Genomic DNA, 22,667 nt, shown 5'->3' on the forward strand with positions numbered 1-22,667 from the left:
ATAGCACAGGATTAAAATGTCTTTATAGAAAGGATGGGGGATATGCAAGAGCTGGTTGAGGGAAGAGATGTTAAAGGAATTCTGATCATAATACAGGGTGCATGCTGTTTATTTAAAAATAGTAAAAGTATAAAATAAAAATTAGGCAAAGGGGACTTAGAAGTAAGAGCATGTAAAACCTGCATCCAGATAGTTATGTTCTGACCATTCTAATTCTGCTTTAAACCTAGGGGACTTAAGCTGAAAAAGCTTGTCACTTTTTGTACAGAGCATTTGGCCTAAGTGAGTGTATACATGAACTAATGGAGTTATTTAATTTCTATTTTTTTATTTCTATTCTGCCTTTTAGACATTCTGATGGTCCTGAGCAGTTTCTTAAAGGGCCATATTGGCCCGATTTTTACCTCCTACCCTGCCACAATATGTGTAATCCCCCCCCCCCCCCCCAAAAAAAAAAAAAAAGCGAAGGAGGCCACCATTGCATGGTTTTTGAGGCCTTTACCCTATGGTATTTTTCCCCATGGTAGTTTTGCTGTGGGGGAATATATTTTAGTAAATGACCGCCTTATATATTTGCCCTAGAGAGGGCTTACAAGCTAATTATGGTATTCTAATTGGGTCTCGACTTGAGCATGTGTTTGGAAAGACCAGGAATTGGATCCAAATTCAATGAAAGGAGTTCCTTGATTTCTGCTTAAATCTCACCACTAACTTCATGACCTGAAATCGTTGCCCTAATTAGTACAACTTTTTTTTTCCCAAGAAATTGAATAAAATTAGTTTGAATTACAGTAGTTTAATGACTTTTTTGGAAGGGATCCAGGTGTTCCTATTTTTATATCTGAGTCCTGTGATTTGCTAAAGCATAGTGTGACAATCCTCATGAAAAAAAATGGCATCTATTATCCCTGCCTTTTATAAAAATATCTTTATATAGGCTTCACAAAGTGTCTCCTTCATCATACTCTTAATTCACAATTTGTCTTGCAAGTAGCAGATTCTTTGAACCTTCACTTAAATGATGTCTTATAAACTGCATTTTCACATGCCACTAACCTGACAAAAAACACAAAAAACCAAATTAAAAACCAAAGAAATTTAAATTAAAAAAAAAAATTCTGCTTTGTTGTTTCTACTTATGGGCAGTCAAGGATCAAAGAAACATAGAAATGATGGCAGAAGAAGACCAAACGGCCCGTCCAGTCTGCCCAGCCAGCTTTCACACTTAATTTTCTCATAGTTATCTGTTACTCTGATCACTGAGGTCCGGCCCCTTTATTGGTAACTTTTTTTTTTTTTTGGTTCTAATTTCCTTCCACTCCCGCCATTGATATAGAGAGCAGTCCTGGAGCTGAATCAAAGTGAAGTATCAAGCCTAATTGGTAGTAACAGCCTCAGTAAGCAAGCCACACTTATTTGTTTACCCAGCCTGTGCAATTTAGTCCTTGTTGGTTGTTGTCTGAATATAAATCTTTTCATCATCCCCCCCTGCGTTGAAGCAGTGAGCTGTGCTGTATATGTATTCAAAGTGAAGTATCAGGCTTATTTGTGTTTGGGGTAGTAACTGCCGCAACAACCAAGCTACTCCCATAAAAGGGTGAGCACCAGGATGGAAGAAACTCCTGACTATGTCTCTTAGTAGCTGCCTCCTCTTCTGTAGTTCTGGAGGTAAAGAATCAGAATTTCAGGGCAAGGCAGAAATGGGGAAAAAAAGGGCAGTGCTTCAGAATATTTCCTAGATGAGTTAGTGAGTGTCAGGTATAAAATAAGAAAGATCACACATGCATCTACACCTTCAATTGGAAGCATCATTCCATCTCATGAGCAAACTCCTGGAATTGCTTGCATGTACTAGTGGCATGTCTAGATTGCAAGACACAAGCCCAGAGTCTCAGAAAATATGGATAGAAATGGATACGTGCTAATTTCCTGCTTTTCAAATTCATGCTCGCCTCTTTCTAGTCTCTGTTGCACTCACCAAGCAAGATTAGTATATTGCTTCTTTCTGAGGAGACCAGCTGGGTTGACTCACTTGGGCCCAGAAAGGGAGGGAAGATGGCTGCGGCCTCAGGGCAACCCCTGCAGGCCAACAGAGTGGTACTGAGGGCTGTCATGGGATGTGTAAATATCTTTTACAAGGGCATGCCATTTGAGGTGATGGGTGATTATAAAGGGAAAAAAACCCAAAAAGCCATGGCATGGAATCTGGAGATCTAAATTGCAAGCTTTTTGGAGGAGCAATTTTGTAACTGCAATTTCCTGTACGTACCCGGATCAGTCCAGACTCCTGGGTTTTGCCCCCCCCCCCCCCCACCCCCACCTCTAGCAGATGGAGACAGAAGTTTACAAACCAAAACTCCGCCTATATCTAGGCTGGTACCACCTACAGTCTGGCAGTGTTCTTCTGTCTCCTAGCAGGTGGAGGTGGTGTAAAACCTACAGAATGTGCTGAGGCCTAGTGTTTAGGACTTGTATAGTAAAAAAAAATATTATAGGCATAGGTACCGCAGAGGCTTGCCTGCAGGTTGGATTCACGCCTCCCAGGGGGTTTGCGAGGTCCTGAAGGGCCCATCCCCCCCCTGGTTTAAGAGGCCACTGAGGTGTGGGGGATACTTGCCAGCGTATCTTCTCAGCTGGGGATGACACTGGGGAGCCTGGCTCACTCTCCCCAGCTGGTCCTGGACCCGAGGTATCTGTAGCTATTTAAAAAAAAAACAAAACAAAAACATTCTTTAATATGTTAACTTTGTACTTCCTTGTTTCTCCTTTCTTTTTCACTGCCACGGGGGGGGGGGGGGGCCGAGTGCCGAGTGCCGAGTGCCGAGTGCCGATTTCGCCGTCGCAGAGGAGTTAGTTCATTTTTCCTTTGATTTTGGAGTGCCTGCTGTCCGGGATTAGAGCATGCTGCGTCGGTGAGCCTGCGGCTCCACACAGGCGCGGCTGTCCCGAGACAGCCCCTGCTCCTCTTGTCTCTCGGGCGGCGAAGGGGCGTCCTCGGTTGCTGACGGACCTCGGGGCAGATCGCGCGCCAGGGGTGCAGCCGATAGCGGGGGAAAGCACGTTCCCATGGAGTCCGGGAACGGGCGCCATTTTTGCAAAGTCACTTTTGATGGGAACGGCCGCCATTTTGATGCCTCGGGGATCCGCGGTGCCCGTGTTGGTGGCAGAGCAGGGTCCCCGAGGGGGACGGATCTGCAGGGCCCAGAGCTGGCAGCAAGGTTCGGGTCCCTGAAGGGGATACCGAGGAGGGGTCCTCAGACTCTTCGTTTGGGTCTGAATTTGTGTTGTTGATGCACAAGGCGTTCAAGGCCTGTAGGCTAGCCAGGAAGAGACCCCATGATACCCAGATCCCGGACCCCCAAGGGGGGCGGGGGAAGTGAGCTCGGTCCGCTCCGGATTCGGGGGGCACGAACAATTCCCGGCCTATTCGTCCTCGGGCAGTCCGGGGGTATCCGGACTCTACCACGGACACTGATGAGCCGGATGATCAAGTTGATCAGGACTGTCCATCCCAGCCATCGAGGGGGGTTGATGGGGACGGAGACCAGTTGTCCACTAGTTCTTGGGGTGCCCATGGTGCGGAGGGGGATGACCCGAAAGTGGTTCGGCTCTTTTGTAGGGACGAACTGGGACCCCCTCATTCTGGAAATTCTGAAGGAATTAAGCATCCAGGTACCGCAGGAATAGTCCCGGCTGGGGGCAACGGACCCGGTAGTTTTGGGTTTACAGGGTCCTCCCTGTGCTTTTCCATTGCATTTTTCAGCGTCTGACTCAAGGTGGCTAAAGCTATGGATAAGCTTTATCCCCTACCGGAAGAGGCTTTAGAGCTATTGAGAGTGCCTAAGATAGATTCGGCGGTCACAAAGAAGACCACCATCCCGGTGACTGGGGGTACAATGCTCAAGGATTTGCAGGACCAGAAGCTAGAAGTCCAACTCAAGAGGATATTCGAGGTTTCGGCCTTAGGTATTAGGGCAGTAATTTCTCTTTTCGTGCTGGTCTCTGGGCTCAACAGTTATTAGCCAACGAGTCTCTCTCGCCCGAGGAAGCGCGCCAGGCGAGACGTTTAGAAACAGTGATTGCTTATAGCGCAGACGCTTTTTATGATCTACTGCGCACCTCGGCCAGAGTTATGGTTTTCGCGGTATCTGCGAGGCGTTTGTTGTGGCTTCGTCATTGGTCGGTGGATGTGACATCGAAGGCCCGGTTGGGCTCGTTGCCCTTTAAGGGCAAGCTGTTTGGCAAAGAATTGGAGGATCTAATTGAGTCCTTGGGTGAGAACAAGGTGCATCGGCTGTCAGAGGACAGGCCAAGGACCAGGGGATCTCCGGCTTCTCGCTCTCGCTTTCACGGGTGTTGCAGTTCTCGGTCCTCCCGGGGCTCGGTTTCCTCTTTTCGTCACAGTGCCAACAGACAACAGTCTTATTCTCAGTCCTTTCGCGGGCACAGTTTCGGTCGTCTGGGAACCGGTCAGAATGTACAGGGGGGCAAACCGGCACAATGATGTGTGGCCAGTCCTTTCCTCCGTACCGAAAATCGGGGGCAGATTGGGTCAGTTTTACGAGGAATGGACCAGAATCACGTCGGACCAGTGGGTTCTAGATGTGATAAGACACGGTTACGCGTTAGATTTTTTTACACCAGCCGCGCCAGTGTTTTTTCTAGTATCACTTTGCGGATTTTCAGACAAGTGCCGGGCGGTACGGGCAACACTGGGTCGGCTCCAAGATCTCGGCGCGATTGTTCCAGTGCCACCCAGTGAGCTCCGCAGGGGCCATTATTCCATTTACTTCGTGGTACTAAAAAAGGAAGGAACCTTCCGTCCTATCCTCGATCTGAAAAGGGTCAACCGCTGTCTGTGGATCCCGCGTTTTCAGATGGAGACCTTACGCTCAGTGATCGCGTCGGTCATACTGGGAGTTTCTGGCTTCTCTGGACCTCACCGAAGCGTATCTTCACATCGGTATCCGGACAGAGCACCAGCAATTCCTCAGGTTTGCCGTGCTGGGACAGCATTTCCAGTTTCAGGTGCTCCTGTTCGGGCTGGTGATTGCGCCTCGAACTTTCACCAAGGTTATGGTGGTGGTGGCAGCGCAGCTACGCAGGGAAGGTCTGCTGGTGCACTCGTATTTGGACGATTAGCTGATTCGCGCCAAGTCGGAGACTCTCTGTCACGCAGCGGTTCAACGGGTGCTTCAATTGTTGCACAATCTAGGTTGGATAGTCAATGTTTCCAAGAGTCGCCTACTGCCGTCACAATCGCTGGAGTTTTTGGGAGCTTTTTCAACACTCGTCGGGGAACGGTGTCCCTGACGCAAGAGCGAATGTGCAAATTACAGGCGCAAGTTCGAAGATTGTTATCCAAACAGGTACCGATAGTCTGGGACTATTTACAGGTGTTGGGATCAATGACGTCCACGCTGGAATTGGTTCCCTGGGCTTTCGCTCATATGCGGCCATTGCAGTCAGCGTTGCTCTCCCGCTGGAACCCAGTGTTGGAAGAATTTCGTCTTCCGTTGCCGCTGACTCAGGCAGCTCGGGACAGCATGGATTGGTGGTTGTGTCCGAGCAACTTGACTCGTGGAGTGCCACTGGAAATCCCATCCTGGACGGTGATCACCACGGACGCCAGCCTATATGGCTGGGGAGCGGTCTGCCTACGGAAGTCAGTACAGGGTCAATGGTTCCCGCAGGAGGCGTCTTGGTCCATCAATCGGCTGGAGACGAGAGCAGTTCGGCTGGCTCTACAGGAGTTTCTTCTACTAGTTCATGGGCAAGCCACCAGGGTTCTCTCAGACAACGCAACCACGGTGGCTTACATCAATTGTCAGGGGGGATTAGGGCAACCAAAATGATAAGGGGAATGGAACAGCTCCCCTATGAAGAAAGACTAAAGAGGTTAGGACTTTTCAGCTTGGAGAAGAGACGACTGAGGGGGGGATATGATAGAGATGTTTAAAATCATGAGAGGTCTAGAACGGGTAGATGTTGGACAGCTGTGCGTGCATCAGCGCTATCAACATATAAGGTATGCAATGGGTTAGACTGTCCTATTCGGTTTTCTGAAATCCGGTCTGCCATAGCAGAATCCCGTCTATTTTTCCTACGCACTAATAACTGGGTATAGTAGCAAATACAAAACAGACACAAAAAATATATACACGCTAATAGCAAACCACACAATAAGTACAAGAAAAATACCACAGCAATCTTTTCTGCAGTATGTTAACCCTGGGTACCCACAGAACAAACAACACTCCCCAACCTCCTCTTCAGTAAACACCGAAGCAAAGAAATCATTTAATCTTTCCGCGATGGCCTTATCTTCTCTAAGTGCCCCTTTAACCCCTCTATCATCCAACGGTCCAACTGACTCCCTCACAGGCTTTCTGCTTCGGAAATATTTTAAAAAGTTTTTACTGTGAGTTTTTGCCTCTGCGGCCAACTTCTTTTCAAATTCTCTCTTAGTCTGTCTTATCAATGTCTTACATTTAACTTGCCAATGTTTATGCTTTATCCTATTTTCTTCTGTTGGATCCTTCTTCCAATTTTTGAATGAAGATCTTTTGGCTAAAATAGCTTCTTTCACCTCCCCTTTTAACCATGCCGGTAATCGTTTTGCCTTCTTTCCACCTTTCTTAATGTGTGGAATACATCTGGACTGTGCTTCTAGAATGGTATTTTTTAACATTGACCACGCCTCTTGGACATTTTTTACCTTTGTAGCTGCTCTTTTCAGTTTTTTTTTTCTAACAAGTTTTCTCATTTTATCAAAGGTTCCCTTTTGAAAGTTTAGCACGAGAGCCTTGGATTTGCACACTGTTCCTTTTCCAGTCATTAAATCAAATTTGATCATATTATGATCACTATTGCCAAGCGGCCTCACCACCGTTACCTCTCTCACCAAGTCCTGTGCTCCACTGAGAATTAGATCTAAAAATGCTCCCTCTCTCGTCGGTTCCTGAACCAATTGCTCCATAAAGCTATCATTTATTCCATCCAGGAATGTTATCTCTCTAGCGTGACCCGATGATACATTTACCCAGTCTATATTGGGGTAATTGAAGTCTCCCATTATTACTGCACTACCAATTTGGTTAGCTTCCCTAATTTCTCTTAGCATTTCACTGTCCGTCTCACCATCTTGACCAGGTGGACGGTAGTATACCCTTATCACTATAGTCTTCCCCGACACACAAGTGTCCCATTGGTTATCCTCTTTCCACCATGTCTCTGAGATGCCAATTAAGTCTGTCATTTACTGCTATACATTCTAATTCTCCCATCTTACTTCTTAGACTTCTGGCATTAGCATACAAACATTTCAAAGTTTGTTTTTTGTTTGTATTTTCATTCTGCTTTTTAATTGATAGGGATAAGTTAGAATTTTTTAGCTCAGGTGAGTTTTTAGTTACAGGCACTTGGACTACTTTTCTAATTATTGGAACCTCACTGTCGGGATGCTCTAATTCTAATGCATCATTAGTATCCTTTAAAGATACCTCTCTCCGAACCATGCGCTGCTGAGCGACTGTCTGCTTTCCCCTTTGTTCTAGTTTAAAATCTGCTCTATCTCCTTTTTAAAGGTTAGCGCCAGCAGTCTGGTTCCACCCTGGTTAAGGTGCAGCCCATCCCTTCGGAAGAGACTCCCCCTTCCCCAAAAGGTTCCCCAGTTCCTAACAAAACCGAATCCCTCTTCCTTGCACCATCGTCTCATCCATGCATTGAGACTCCGGAGCTCTGCCTGACTCTGACCTGCGCATGGAACAGGGAGCATTTCAGAGAATGCTACCCTGGAGGTTCTGGATTTAAGCTTTCTACCTAAGAGCCTAAATGTGGCTTCCAGAACCTCCCTCCCACATTTTCCTATGTCGTTGGTGCCCACATGTACCACGACAGCCGGCTTCTCCCCAGCACTGTCTAAAATCCTATCTAGGTGACGCATGAGGTCACTTACAGAATCGCCACTGCCAATAGCAATGTTAACATGGAATAGACTTAGGTTTTTGGGTACTTGCCAGGTTCTTATGGCCTGGATTTGCTATTGTTGGAAACAGGATGCTGGGCTTGATGGACCCTTGATCTGACCCAGTATGGCATTTTCTTATGTTCTTAAGTCAATCAGTCGCGGCCGAAGCCCAGCTCTTGATAGCATGGGTGGAGGAGCATCTGTGCAGCATAGCGGCTTCTCTCATCGCCGGGGTAGAGAATATTCATGCAGATTTTCTTAGTCTCAATCGGCTGGACCCCAGAGAGTGGGAGCTCGCGGAGGATGCATATCATCTCATTTTCATATGGTGGGGGACACCCGCCTTCAACCTGATGGCAACCTTCAAGAATGCGAAAGCTTCTCTGTTCTTCACTCGACGCAGGGAGACTGCAGCAGAGGGCGTGGACGCTCTAGCGCTGCCATGGCTGACCGATGTACTACTTTGTGTTTCCTCCATGGCCACTCATCGGCAGGGTGTTACGGTGAATAGAGTTACACCTGGCAGAAGTGGTTCTAGTCGCCCTCGAGTGGCCCCGTCGTCCGTGGTTCGGATCTTCTGCATCTGGCGGTGGAGGATCCCATTCACTCCCCGTATGTGCCGGATCTTCTGCATCAGTGGCCTGTTTGTTTTGACCAGGTCTATGGCTTTTGAGAGGAAAGGCTGAAGTCCAAGGGATATTCGGATGCGGTAGTCACTACTCTCTCCTGCGTTCACGGGAAATATCGACATCATTATCCTATGTGCGGGTCTGGAAGGTATTTGAATCCTGGTGTCTTACCCGTGACGTGGTTCCTACTCGTGCAGCCGTGTCTGATATTACATTTTCTGCAGGACGGCTTGTCTTAAGGGACTTTTGTGTAGTTCGTTGCGGGTCCAAATAGCAGCACTGGGTTCTTTGCGTGGTTGGATTCAGGGGTCGTCGTTGGCGACCATATCCGGATGTGGTGCGTTTCCTTAGGGGAGCGAAACATTTACGTCCTCCGTTTCAGCATCCGTGTCAGTCTTGGAATTTGAATGTGGTTCTCAAGGCGTTGTGCGGTGCTCCTTTTGAGCCTATTCCGTAAGGTCACCTTGAAGGTTTTAACTTTCAAGGTGGTGTTTTTAGTGGCTATTGTTTCAGCACGGCGGATTTCTGAACTTCAGGCTCTGTCTTGCCCGGAGCCTTTTTTGCAAATTTTAGAGTCAGGAGTGTTGCTTCGCACAGTACCCTCTTTTCTGCCCAAGGTGGTTTCTTCTTTTCATGTAAATCAGACTGTCAAACTGCCATCGTTCTTGGAGTTGGACGGATCGGATCCCTTGGCTAAGGAGCTCCGAAAATTGGATGTGCGGCAAGCGTTGCTGTGCTATTTGGCAGTGACCAATGCGTTCCGGGTCTCCGACCATCTATTCGTCCTTTGGAGTGGTCCTAGAAGAGGTAATGCAGGTTTTAAGACTATGATTGCTCTTTTGGTTGAAGGAGACCATAAGATCAGTGTAGCTAGTACATTGGGTCTTTGGGCTCATTCTACTTGCTCACAGGCCACATCCTGGGCAGAATGTCACCAGATCTCTTCTTCGGAGATTTGTCGGGCGGCCACATGGAAGTCTTTGCATACGTTTGCCAGACATTATCGTCTGGATGTCAAGGCCCCAGGATATGCGGGCTTTGGGGAAGGAGTGCTCAGAGTGGGCCTGTCCGGATCCCAGCCCAAGTAAGGTAAGGCCTGGTACATCCCAGGAGTCTGGACTGATCCGGGTACGTACAGGGAAAAGAAAATTGGTTCTTACCTGATAATTTTTGTTCCTGTAGTACCACGGATCAGTCCAGAGTCCCGCCCACTCATACTGTTTGCAACGGGAGAGGCCTTACTGTGTGTGTGTCTACTCTGTTATTAGCCAGAATGGTCCACTGTATTTTCCTGTTATCGATGACATGGGTTCTCTTCCCAGTTGAGGGGGGTTTATTGGGCCGGTGTCAGGATTAGTTCTTTGTTGGTATATAGTTAGTGATGTTTGGGTACAATTTTTCTGCTTTGACATTAAGTAATACTGCCAGACTGTAGGTGGCACCAGCCTAGAAATAGGCGGAGTTTTGGTTTGTAAACTTCTGTCTCTATCTGCTGGGGGGGGGGGGCAAAACCCAGGAGTCTGGACTGTTCCCTGTACGTACCAGGATCAGTCCAGACTGCTGGGTTATGCCTCCCCTCCAGCAGATGGAGTCAGAGAGAAAACTGAAAGCACCCCCTAGATATACTGGTGTGCCACCTGCGATCCCTCAGTATTTTCTCTGACTCCAGCAGATTGAGAGGCATAACCTGCAGTCCTGGCCTGGTCAGTTTGTTGGTACTGGGAAATTCACTATTGGGGACAAGATCAATTAGTCTCTTCCCTTCTCTCGCTTATGTTACTTCTTTACTTCTGTCTGGTTGCGCAGCGCAGCGTGGAGCTTAGTTGCGGGGCAGGCACAGAGGGCATTGCCCTCTTAGGTTTCCCGGACTAGCATGTCCCAGAGGCTGGGGGAGAGCTTACCGGTGGACCGGTCACCCTCCCCCCATTTTTCCAGGGGGTTAAAAAAAAAAAAAAAAGTTTTCATTGCTCCAGAGCCACTTAAGTCCTGTTGGGGACAGGCAGTGAGCTCTTTCCTTACAGCCCCGGCCTGCCAGTGCCTCTTAGGACTCCGGAGGGGATGGCTGGTTCACCCAGCGCGAGTTGCTTGTGAGATCCCCTCACCTGCTTCATTTGGCGCGCTTTTGTTTTGCAGCTCCGTTTCTGCCCGGGATGCCGTGATCTTCGGCCTGCACAGCCTGTGGGGGGGCGGGGGTGCGACTCTCCCGAGAGGGTCTCTGCTCCCGATGCCTTCCTGGGGGCGAGGGACCCTCTCGGGGGGCCGAGCGCTGCCCGCAGTGGCTCTTCTCTCCCCTCTTTTGCGCGGCATCGCAGAGCTCAGGGCAGCCATTCCCTAGCCCCTCCTCCCGAGGGAGGAGGGGCTGGGGAATGGCTGTCAGCGTCGGAGGAGGGAACCACCCCTCCTCCTTCTCCTCCTGACCTGAGCCCGCGCTCTCCGCCCGATTGGGAGGACCATAGAGCCCCCCCCCTCTGGGCTCCACGAAGAAAGATTTGAAAAGGTCAGTGCCATTTTCTTCGGAGTTTGTGCTATTAATGCACAAAGCTTTTTTTGCAGGCAGAGGCTGGCTGGGAGGCAGAAGGTCCCTCTCCTCCGAAGGTCCCCAAGACTTCCTTGGATCAGGGGAACTCACTGGATCAGGGGACCACGGGAGCTCGTGGCACCCGCCCGCGGGGGGGGGGGGGGGGGGCTGAGGGTCCGGTGGGCCCGCTCCAGATCCTCCGGGGGCACCGGATTTGTTGACAGCGGACGAACAGGGATCCGTAGAGGGGGACGACCCCCAGGTACTACGATTATTTGGGAAGTATGAGTTAAGCTTTCTCATTCTCCATGTCTTGAAGGAGCTAGAGCTGACGGCTCCACATCAGGATGCGGACACTACTACGGGGGATGTGGCTATGGCAGGCCTGCGGGCCCCCCCCCCCCCCCTCAGACTTTCCCTTTCCATCCCAAAGTTTTTTGCAGATTGTCTCAAAGGAATGGGAACTGCCAGAGGCTTCGTTGCGGGTGAGCAGGGCTATGGAAAAACTATATCCCTTACCGGCGGAATCCCTGGATCTGTTGAAGACCCCCGCGGTGGATTCGGCTGTCACGGCCGTGGTCAAGCACACGACTATCCCAGTTACGGGGGGAATAGCCTTGAAGGATCTCCAGGATCGCAAGCTGGAGATCTTGTTGAAGCGCATTTTTGACGTGGCGGCCTTAGGTATCCGGGCGGCGGCGTGCAGCAGTCTCGTACAGAGGGCCAACCTGCGCTGGGTCCAACAGCTTCTTACTACACAGGAGCTTCCACCGGGCGAGGCGGAGCAGGCCAATTGTGTTGAGTCTGCGGTCGCTTATACAGCGGATGCCTTATATGATTTGTTGCGGACCTCAGCTCGCATTATGTCCTCGGCAGTTTCCGCAAGGAGGTTGTTGTGGCTCCATTGTTGGTCGGCAGATGCCTCCTCCAAGGCAAGATTAGGTTCTTTTCCCTTTAAGGGTAAGTTGTTGTTTGGCGAGGAGTTAGATCAGCTCATTAAGAACCTGGGAGAAAACAAAGTTTACAAATTGCCTGAGGATAAGCCTCGTCAGTCTCGGTCCTTTGGGAATGCCAGAGCTCGTTTTCGGGGTCAACGGCGATTCCGTATGGGAAGATGTGGTTCCTTTTCCCAGAAGCAGCAGTCGACAAGGTCCCAGTCCTGGTCTCCTTCCTTTTGTGGCAGGCGGCCTCAGCGCGTGGGATCCTCGCAAGGTTTCGCTCCCATCAAGCCCGCTCAATGAAGGCGCGCAGACTCATTCCTCCGTTCACTTTATCGGGGGTCGGCTGTCCCGGTTCTGCGAGGAGTGGGTCAAAATAACTTCGGATCAATGGGTCCTCGACGTGGTTCGGCACTGTTACGAGTTGGATTTTGCACGTGCCCTCTGGGATCTTTTTATGATATCGCTGTGCGGTCCCCCGGAAAAACAGCTGGCTATCGCTCAAACCATCAACCACTTGCAGGCTCTGGGAGCGGTGGTTCCGGTCCCGCCGGCCCAGCACAGGACGGGTCGGTATTCCATATACTTTCTGGCTCCCAAAAAGGAGGGCACGTTCAGACCAATTTTGGATCTAAAGGGCATGAACAAGGTGTTGTGCGTGCCTCGCTGCCGTATGGAGACGCTAAGGTCTGTTATTGCGGCCGTCCACAAGGGAGAGTATTTGGCTTCTTTGGATCTGACAGAGGCGTATCTTCACATTGGAATCCGAGAGCGTCATCAGAGATACCTGAGATTCATGGTGTTGGGGAACCATTACCAATTTTGTGCCCTTCCATTCGGGTTGGTGACCGCTCCGCAAGTGTTCACCAAGGTTCTCGTAGTGGTTGCGACTTCCCTGCGTCGTCAAGGAATCCTAGTACATCCCTATCTCGACGATTGGCTCATCCGGGCGAAGTCGCAAGCGTCCTGCAAACGGGCAGTTTGTTTGGTGGTGCGACAACTTCAGTCGTTGGGTTGGGTAGTCAACTTCGCGAAGAGCCGACTAGAACCGACCCAACAGTTGGAATTTTTGGGCGCCCGTTTCGATACCTTGGTGGGCAAGGTCTTTCTTCCACATCAACGCATGCTCCATCTCATGACACAGGTGCGGAGCCTGATGGACCTTCCGACTCCTACGGCCTGGGATTATTTACAGGTCATTGGTCATATGGTGTCTACTCTGGAGATGGTGCCGTGGGCTTTTGCGCATATGCGGCCGTTACAAAGAGCGCTTCTTTCTCGTTGGGATCCCAGATCCGAGGATTATGGGCTGGAGTTGCCTTTGGTGCAGCCGGCCCGTTCCAGTCTATCCTGGTGGCTAACTCCGGGCCATCTCCTGCAGGGAGTGGACCTGGAGCCTCCGTCCTGGATAGTGGTGACGATGGATGCCAGCCTCTCCGGCTGGGGGGCGGTCTGCCAGTCCCAAGCGCTCCAGTCCACCTGGTCCATCAATCGCTTGGAGACCAGAGCGGTACGTCTGGCCTTGCGTCTCCTCCTCCCGATTTTGCACGGCCGAGCGGTAAGGATTCTGTCTGACAATGCGACCACAGTGGCGTACATAAATCGGCAAGGCAGCACAAAAAGTCGGGCGGTGGCGACAGAGGCGGCGTTGTTGATGGACTAGGCGGAACGCCATTTGTCGCGCATTGCGGCCACCCACATTGCGGGCGTGGACAACGTTCAGGCAGATTACCTCAGTCGGCAGCATCTAGATCCAGGAGAATGGGAGCTGTCGGCAGAGGCGATGCATCTCATCACCCGGCGTTGGGGGTGCCCCCGCGCTTGGACTTGATGGCGACTCGGCTAAATGCGAAAGCGGCGCATTTCTTCAGCCGAAGACGGGAACACGGGTCGGAAGGCGTAGATGTGTTGGTGCTTCTGTGGCCCCGTCGCATCCTTCTGTGTTTCCTCCGTGGCCCCTGGTGGGAAAGGTGTTACGGCGCATAGAGGCCCATCATGGTCTGGTGATTCCCGTGGTTTGCGGATCTCGTCAATCTGGCGGTGAACGGTCCACTACGTCTGGGTCATCTTCCCAATCTTCTCCGTCAGGGTCCGGTATTTTTCGATCTGGCAGATCACTTTTGTCTGGCGGCCTGACTTATGAGCGGAAGCAGTTGAGGAAGAGAGGTTATTCGGACGCTGTTGTTTCTACTCTCCTTCGGGTGCGCAGGTCTTCCACTATGCTTGCTTATGCTATGGTTTGGAAGGCTTTTCACGACTGGTGTGGTGCGCTAAGTATTTCGCCCAGACGTTCGTCCGTGGGACACATCCTTACGTTCTTGCAAGATGGCCTAAAGAAGGGTTTGGCGTACAATTCGCTTAGAGTTCAGGTGTCGGCTCTGGGCTGCTTGAGAGGTAAGGTCGAGGGGTTTTCCCTTGCGGGTCACCCAGATGTTGCTCGGTTTTTGCGTGGTGTTCGGAACTTGTGTCCTCCTGTGAGGGTTCCCTGTCCTTCCTGGAACTTGAAATTGGTACTCCGTGGACTGTGTGTGGCCCCTTTTGAGCCTATTAAGACGGCTTCGTTGAAGGATTTGACTCTCAAGACGGTATTCCTAGTGGCCATTTCCTCGGCTCGTCGTGTTTCGGAGCTGCAGGCTCTTTCGTGCAGAGAACCGTTCTTGCGTATTTCTGCATCAGGAGTCTCTTTACGAACCGTACCCTCCTTCTTGTCTAAGGTGGTTTCGGCGTTTCATGTTAACCAGACAGTGGAATTGCCTTCCTTTTCGGAGGAGGAGCTGCAGTCTTCTCAAGGTAGAGACTTGAGGCGTTTGGACGTCTGTCGGGTTCTTTTGCGGTATTTGGAGGTTACCAACGATTTTTGAAGGTCGGATCACCTCTTTGTGTTATGGAATGGACCCAAGAAGGGACTTCAGGCATCCAAAGCTACTATCGCACGCTGGTTGAAGGGTGCTATCGTGTCCACGTATATTGGCTGCGGTAAGCCTGTTCCTGATGGGCTTAAGGCTCATTCATTACGTTTTCTGCCCACGAAGTCTCAAACGACTTCGTGGGCAGAAAATTAATTGGTCTCTTGCCAAGAGATATGCAGAGCGGCCACTTGGAAATCCTGGCATACATTTTCCAGGCATTATCGCCTGGATGTTCGTGGTCCATCTGCAGAGTCCTTTGGGAGCAGCGTGATTCGAGCGGGGCTCTCAGGGTCCCACCCCAGTTAAGGCGGCTCGGGTTCATCCCAGCAGTCTGGACTGATCCTGGTACGTACAGGGAAAGGAAAATTAGTTTCTTACCTGATAATTTTCATTCCTGTAGACCAAGGATCAGTCCAGACGCCCGCCCACGGTTTCTGGGAGTCCGCTCGTGTTCCATACTCTTCAATTGCAGATTATATTCACAACGTTTGGAACAGTTTCGATGGCAAGTTTGTCGTTGTTTCGTGTTTTACTGTACACTCTTTGGTGTCATACTTGCTTTTCTGTTATCAAGGAGATTACTGCTTGATCTGGTCACTGAGTTAAAAAAAAAAAAAAAAAAAAAAAAAGGACATTTATTGGGGGCAGTGGCGAAAGTGGTCAATTCATTACTTCTGCTTTGATATCACATATACTGAGGGATCGCAGGTGGCACACCAGTATATCTAGGGGATGCTTTCAGTTTTCTCTCTGACTCCATCTGCTGGAGGGGAGGCATAACCCAGCAGTCTGGACTGATCCTTGGTACTACAGGAACGAAAATTATCAGGTAAGAACCAATTTTCTTTTCACTTAATATGTGACTTTGTATAGTAGTAATTTTATAGCATTATTTATGTCTAGTTATATAACTTTTCCCTTTTCCTTTTCAGTATTTGGGTTTCTACAGATAGTGATGAAATTGAGGAGGAAGCCAAGCGTTTGGGGTCAGTAGTTCAAGTCCATCGTAGGAGCTCTGAGGTGTCTAAAGATACAACCTCATCGCAAGACACTATAAAAGAATTTCTTCAACACCATCCAGGTACATTAGTCATAATTCTGTTGCTAGCACTAGGATTTTTCTGTTGCTACTGCTTTTACTCTACAGATAAAGAAACTCCTTTGCTTCTTATTTATTTATTTATTTATTTATTTATTTATTTAGTTTTATATACCGACAACCGTTTGCACATCGTGCCGGTTTACAGATAACTTACAACCAGATTATATGTAGGCAAAGCCTTTACAAGGAACAGTGTGTAACATAAACATAGTAACAGAGTAATAACTAGGTAACTAGGGGAGGGAGGGGTGGGGATGATCGAGACAGAGGGGGGAGCAGGGGGAGGGTAAGACAGATACATGAGGAAAAAATATGTACAGGGAATATGTACAGGGAATCAATGGGCAAGTGATATGTACATAGGTTTTATACGAGTATTGTATAAATTCTTAATTTGCAGGTTCAATAAACAAATTAAACTGTCTATGATGACCAAATATACTGTAAGGAGAAATAATCCCCTTAGTTTCTATTTTCTAATTTTCCACAGCATAATCATGAGTCTGTTAAGATTTTTCAGTGCAGAAGATTTCCTTTTTTTTAATTTTCAGTTTCCTCTATTAGAATAATTAAAAAAAAAAAAAAAGTGGTGAACATGTGTCCATGTTCATCCACTGAGCATTGCCTGTCTATAGTAATTTGGAATGTATAACACTATGCAACGTAATCTGACATTAAGGCAGTGGCTATTTTCTAAGTCAACTTGATTAATAGCAGGTAATGGACTTTATTATTTGGAAACTGACATATCAATTGCTCTGTTCTTTCTTACCTGTCCATACATATTTGAAAAACATCTGAGGATTTTGTTTTAACTTTTTATATGTAGCACTAGCAAACTGCTCAGCCTTGCTTGGGTTGTCTGGTCCATAACAGCTCCAAATTTTAAAGTTGAACAGAAGTAAAAATACTTAATTTTGTTAAGAAATGAACAGCATGTAGAAACTTGGGGAACCTCTCGGTAAACTACGTTGACAGTATATTGGATATCTTTTTGCCCAACTGTAGAGAGCTCTAAATAAGGATTGTTTATAGAAGTTTAAAAAGCAAAGATTCTAGTATAGATCCTTGCGGCACTACACTATTTACTAGAGATGTGAATCGTGTGCCCTGATTGTTTTAATGATCAGATTCGGATGGAGGGAGAAAAAAATCGGATCGTTAGAGATGTGAATTGGAATCGGTTCCGATTTCCTATTCACATGGTTAATTTTTTAGTGAGGCCTGAGCAGATAAAAAAAAAAAACCCACCCCGACCCTTTACAAATGACCCCTTTGCTTCTCCCACCCTCCCAACCCCCCCAAAAACCTTTTACATGTACCTGGTGGTCTAGCGGGGGGTCCAGGAGCCATCCCTTCAATCATACCCTCTGTGCTGGACTGGTTTCAAAATGGCGCCGATCGCCTTTGCCCTCACTATGTCACAGGGAGCGACGGTCGCTCCCTGTGACATACAGGTCGATACTGTAACGTGCGGTTGAAGATTTCCCGTCTGTAACGTGCTGGGAGCGCACAATTCGGACGCGTAAGGCGATTCAGCGATACAGTCTCCAGTTTCACGCGTCCTTAGCGCTTCTTAAAACAGATGCATAACCCTTTCCGCACGCAGCATGTATATGATGTAAATGAACGAATTAGCTGTATAATGAAGGAATTAGCTATTCCCCTCCGATACTGTGACGCGCGCTCAGATTATCTCCTTTGTAACCCGCTATTTTGCCGCGTCCTTAACCTGTTAGTTTACCGCTACCCTCTACTTGGTGTTAGTGTGGTGTTCGAAAATTAAAACGGGAATAAAGTGTAAAAACATTGCTTACCTGCCCTGGCCCCGTCCGGTCTCCGGTGCAGCCCCAGTCCTGTCCCCTCCTCCCGAAGCAAAAAAAAAAACAAACCGAAAAAGTAGCAAGGCTCGGGCCTGCTACGGTAGTCCCTTCTCCCTTCTCTCCTCCCGATTTCGGCGCTCAAGGCGGCCGGGTGGGCATGCATTCATCCAGGCAGAGGGAGCCGGCGGCGAAGGCAGGGGCCGTGCATTCATCCAGCGGCCCCCGCCGGCAGTGAATGAATGCCCGTGCGATTTCGGCGCTCAAGGCAGTCACATGATGTGACGTCACGCCTTGAGCACCGAAATCGCACGGGCATTCATTCGCTGCCGGCGGGGGCCGTGCATTCATCCAGGCAGAGGGAGCCGGAGGCCGCTTTCGCCGCCGGCTCCCTCTGCCTGGATGAATGCACGTCCACCCGGCCGCCTTGAGCGCCGAAATCGGGAGGAGAGGAGAAGGGACTATCGTAGCAGGCCCGAGCCTTGCTACTTTTTCAGTTTTTTTTTTTTGCTTTGGGAGGAGGAGACAGGACTGGGGCTGCACCGGAGACCGGACGGGGCCAGGGCAGGTGAGCGGGGGCTGGGGGATAGTTTGCTGAGCATCGGGGAACATAACTGTCCACTTCCTGGTACATGTCATTTCAAATGTCATTTGAAATGACATTTGAAATGACAGATACAAGCGCGGCCGTGAAGCGTTAGGCCCGCGAACCCAGGATACTGTATAGGTGCTCTATATAGTAAAATGGGTTGCGCGGGCCTAAGGCTTCGCAGCCGTGGCATGCATTTGCATGCAATTAGAAGAGAGTATAGAGTGGTAGGTGAAGAGAACTGTGCGTGCGGGGAACGAGGGTGCGCCTGACATTGCTGCACTGTTTCTACTGCGGCCTTAGAGTATCGACCTGATAGTGAGGGCAAAGGTGATCGGCGCCATTTTAAAACCTGTCCGGCACCGAGTGTATGATTGAAGGGATGGCTCCCGGACCCCCTGCTAGACCACCAGGTACATGTAAAAGGTTTTTGGGGGGGTTGGGAGGGTGGGAGAAGCAAAGGGGTAATTTGTAAAGGGTCAGGGTGGGTTTTTTTATCGGGCCATTTTTATCAGTGGTAGCCAAAATGGCCCGAGAGCGGGAGATCGCGCTGGGACCCCCCCCACTGGACCACCAGGTAATTTAACATTTTGGGGGGGTTCGGGAGGGTGGGGGAGGGTAAAGGATTGGTTTTAAAGGGTTGGGGTGGGTTTAGGGGTTGTTTTGGTGTGCCGGTTTTCCCGCCCTCCCCCCAAATAATTCCTGTACTCGATTTAACGATTTTTCACGATAAATCGAGGGAATTCCTATTGTATCGAGTCCCTTACAGATTAATGACTATTTTAAAATTATCGGACGATAATTTAAATCGTTAAACGATTCACATCCCTACTATTTACCATCCTCCACTGCGAAAACAGTCTTAACGTTTCCTTTCTTTTAACCGGTTTGCGGTCAATAACTGGCATAGACACGGGTGAGCCATGGCCCGCTCACGCAGTCAGGGCTGCTGGATACCCGATGAGGCCTGTAGGATGGCTGCCATGGTTCTCATCCCATGGCAGCCAAAAAAGGAGTTGATTACCGCGGATCCCATCTCATGGTGGCTGAAGTACAGGTCTGGCAGTGCCTGAAGAAAATGCTGTGTGTGTGACAGCCTTTGTCTGGGAGCCTAAGAGAGGGCTTTGCAGACCAAGCATATTAGTGTAAAGTACCTAGCATTGTTTGGGTTGTCTGGTTCACAACTGATGTCAATTTTTCAAAACCAAACAAAAGTGGAAAAGACATTTAAAATAACTTTTTTTTTTTTATATTAAATTTAAGAGAAGAGCTTGTGTTTATATGTCTGTATGTTCCTGTGTGTGTATTGGTGCCTGAGAGAAAGGACTTTGTAGACAGACCATAGTGCACTTCCACTGTTCAGGGTGCCACCTGGTGGCCACAGACACAACAATATGATACACAAGTCTTTTTTTTATATTTATAAATCACTCTTTATTACTGCTCTCCAAACCAGTTCTTTTCAAACATTTCTTTCATCGTCAGCTAGCTACACCACTCTAGATATGTCGTCTTATGCAATCTTGCCAGCAGATGTAGATAAATAACCACAACTTTTCAGTAACATCAGCACCAGTCAGGTGGCATGCACTGGACTGGTGCAGCAGATTTCCTTGTTCCCAGGTTTTGGGTTCTTTGTTGCCTTGGGAGCAAACATACCATGAAAGACAATCTTTTCATTCCCCTGGTAGAGCTGATCCTTCTGTTCTTAGAGCAGCAATTCTTGTTGTTCCACTAGTAGAGTAGTTCTCTGGTCTTGGCTCACAGGGATTCCTTGTGTGGTTGCTGGTTGAGCAGGTCCTGGTAAGTGGCTCCCAGGTTCCAACAGCCTGGTTGAGTGCTGCCTCTTGCCTTCTGAGCTCATCCCTTCTTGCTCCCTTAGTTTTCTTTGTCTGGTAAAGTTTACAGAAAAAAAGCAAGAGTTTGATGGCTGCTGAGGGGTATGTGGGCATTGGAGAGTGGGGTAATGCAGCAAGCTCCATCCTACAGTTAGGGTGGTGGTGAGGTGGTGTCAGCCAGTCCTTGGGGCAGCTGGGCATCAAGTCTTTGCCACCTATGGTGAAGGCTCGCCCAAGTGAACAGGCAGTCCATGGTGTCTCATGGCAGAGAGCGAGAGTGCTGATGTGGGAAGTAGCGCATGACAGTGACTGACTCTGGTTTCTTCTGGGGTTCTAGTAGTGTAGAAACTTAGCTCTCTTGTGCACAAGAAACTCATAGGCTGGTGCCAGCTCACTTCCCCCCCCCTCTATTTCAGCAGCATGCTGGCAGGAATTGGTGGTATTTTCTTATTCTGTAGGCAGCCCACCACCTCAGTTTCTGAACTGAAACTAATGGCCCTCTGTTATTGGTCCATCATCAGGGGTCTCTCTCGCGCTCCCTTTGGCTTCTTTCTCCTGAGTTTGTTTTGGTGATGCACCAGGCCTTCTGTGCCTCGGAATGGGGGAAGGCCTCTGCATTGCTGTTGATCTTATCAAGTCTTTGTCATGAAGTCATAGCGACAAGCTTCAGACATTTTCCTGTTCACAAGCTGGCGAAGCCATGGTCTTGTTGGAATGGAAGTTCCACAGAGGGGAGGTCTCAAAAAGAATAAGAATTTGAACAAATTGTGTGGGTTTTTTTTTTTTTTTTTGTGGAGGTTGGGGAAGGTTTAGAGTTCATGGGGTTGATTTCAGCTGTGACTTGCAAGATGACTATTCTAAAGGGGGTGGGGGGGGGAGACACACAGCCCTTAAAGATCCTCAAGATAGATTAAATCCCTGTTAATGTAGTCTCTCTTCTGTAGCAGTGGCCATTCAGTCCCCCATTTGTGGGGGTTATTTGTATCTCACCTTGGTGAATTGTGTGCAACAGCTCTTGGCAAGCCTGGAGGCAGTCTGGGGCTCTTTTTGATAGTCTAAATGCATTACCTTGCTTGGTAGAGTTAGTGGTTTTTGCATGAAACTTTTTTTTATGGCTGCTTAATTGTTTGGTAAGGCCCATCTCTACAAGCTTCTTTATTAAAAAAAAAAAAAAAAGGAAAGTGCTCCTCTGCCCCAGCCCTTCACTAAACAATTTAAGAAGCTTGAGTCTAAGCTACAGAAGCTTCCTGAGGACAGAATCTGTTAGACCTGATTTGGCAGAAGTTGCAGTTACTTCACAGATTCAAGGAGATATGGCCTTCCTCCCAAGGGCATCAAGTTTTGAGGAGAAATTAGTCATTTTGTGGTGGCAGCCTAGGAATGACAATGTCAGGTTTGCTGGGACCTAGTTTGTTTCAGTGAGTAGATGGAAGTTTTCTTTGGGATAACTGTAGTACATGCCCACCTCTAGCAGTTTTTTCCGTGAGTGGACCCATATAACTTTGGACCAGTGGATCCTAGGTATTGTGCAAAACAATTATTCACTAGAATTAACCACTTCCATTTCTGATGCCTTTATAGTGTTCCGCTGTGGCTCAAATGCCATAGGATGTTGAGAGGCTTCAATGTTTGGAAGTGATGGCTCCAGGTTTGCTTGGAGTCTAGGTTGGTACTTCATATACTTTGTGGTTCCAAAGAAGGATGAGTCCTTCCAGCCCATTATTTCTGAAAAGGATCAATGGATCTCTTCAAGTTTCCCATTTCTATACAGAAACTCTGTGCTCTGTCATTGTGGCTGTGAGGCATCTCTAGATCTTTCAGAAGCTTACTTTCATATTCCTATCTTGGGGGGGGGGGTAACCAGGGGTTTCTTTCTTTTTCTAGGGAAGCATTTTCAGTTTAGAGCTCTTCCCTTTTGGCTTTCCACAGGATCAAAGACCTTCACCAAGATGATGATGGTCATAGTCTTCTTGTGTAGAGAAAGTACATCTATTTCTGGACAATTGGTTTGTAAGGGCCAAGTCATTTCAGGAGTGCCAGTTGGCCTTAGCCAGTGTAATTCAAGTCAGAAGATTTATCTGTGCAATGAATTTTGTGGAAAGCAATCAGATTCCTTTCCAATTTTTGGAGTATCTAGGGCAGGGCTTCCTAAACTGTTGGTGTGGACTTCAAATGGGGTCACACAGCCTTCATTTGGGTTCATAAATACCTCAAATAGCAGCAGCATTAGTGGTGAAAATCAGCATGGGGTCTGAGCCAGCATGCACTTGCAGGTCCTGTCGTGGTTCTGCCCTCACATGAATTTCTGTGATGACAGGAAACTCTGCATGAAAAGGAATCAAGGCCTGCAAGGTT

At 48.6% G+C, this 22,667-nt stretch overlaps 1 protein-coding gene across 4 annotated transcripts in view; it reads left to right on the forward strand.

Annotated features, from left to right (window-relative positions):
• Nucleotides 1–22,667, forward strand: part of CMAS (cytidine monophosphate N-acetylneuraminic acid synthetase) — a 312,311-nt gene that overhangs the window by 641 nt on the left and 289,003 nt on the right. For all 4 annotated transcript variants that reach the window (XM_029600159.1, XM_029600157.1, XM_029600158.1 and 1 more), the window contains exon 2: nucleotides 15,896–16,044. In XM_029600159.1, the coding sequence (XP_029456019.1) occupies nucleotides 15,896–16,044 (149 nt within the window). The remainder of the gene's footprint in view (nucleotides 1–15,895; nucleotides 16,045–22,667) is intronic.

This window comes from Rhinatrema bivittatum, chromosome 4 (genome assembly GCF_901001135.1).
Source record: "Rhinatrema bivittatum chromosome 4, aRhiBiv1.1, whole genome shotgun sequence".
NCBI lineage: Eukaryota > Metazoa > Chordata > Amphibia > Gymnophiona > Rhinatrematidae > Rhinatrema > Rhinatrema bivittatum.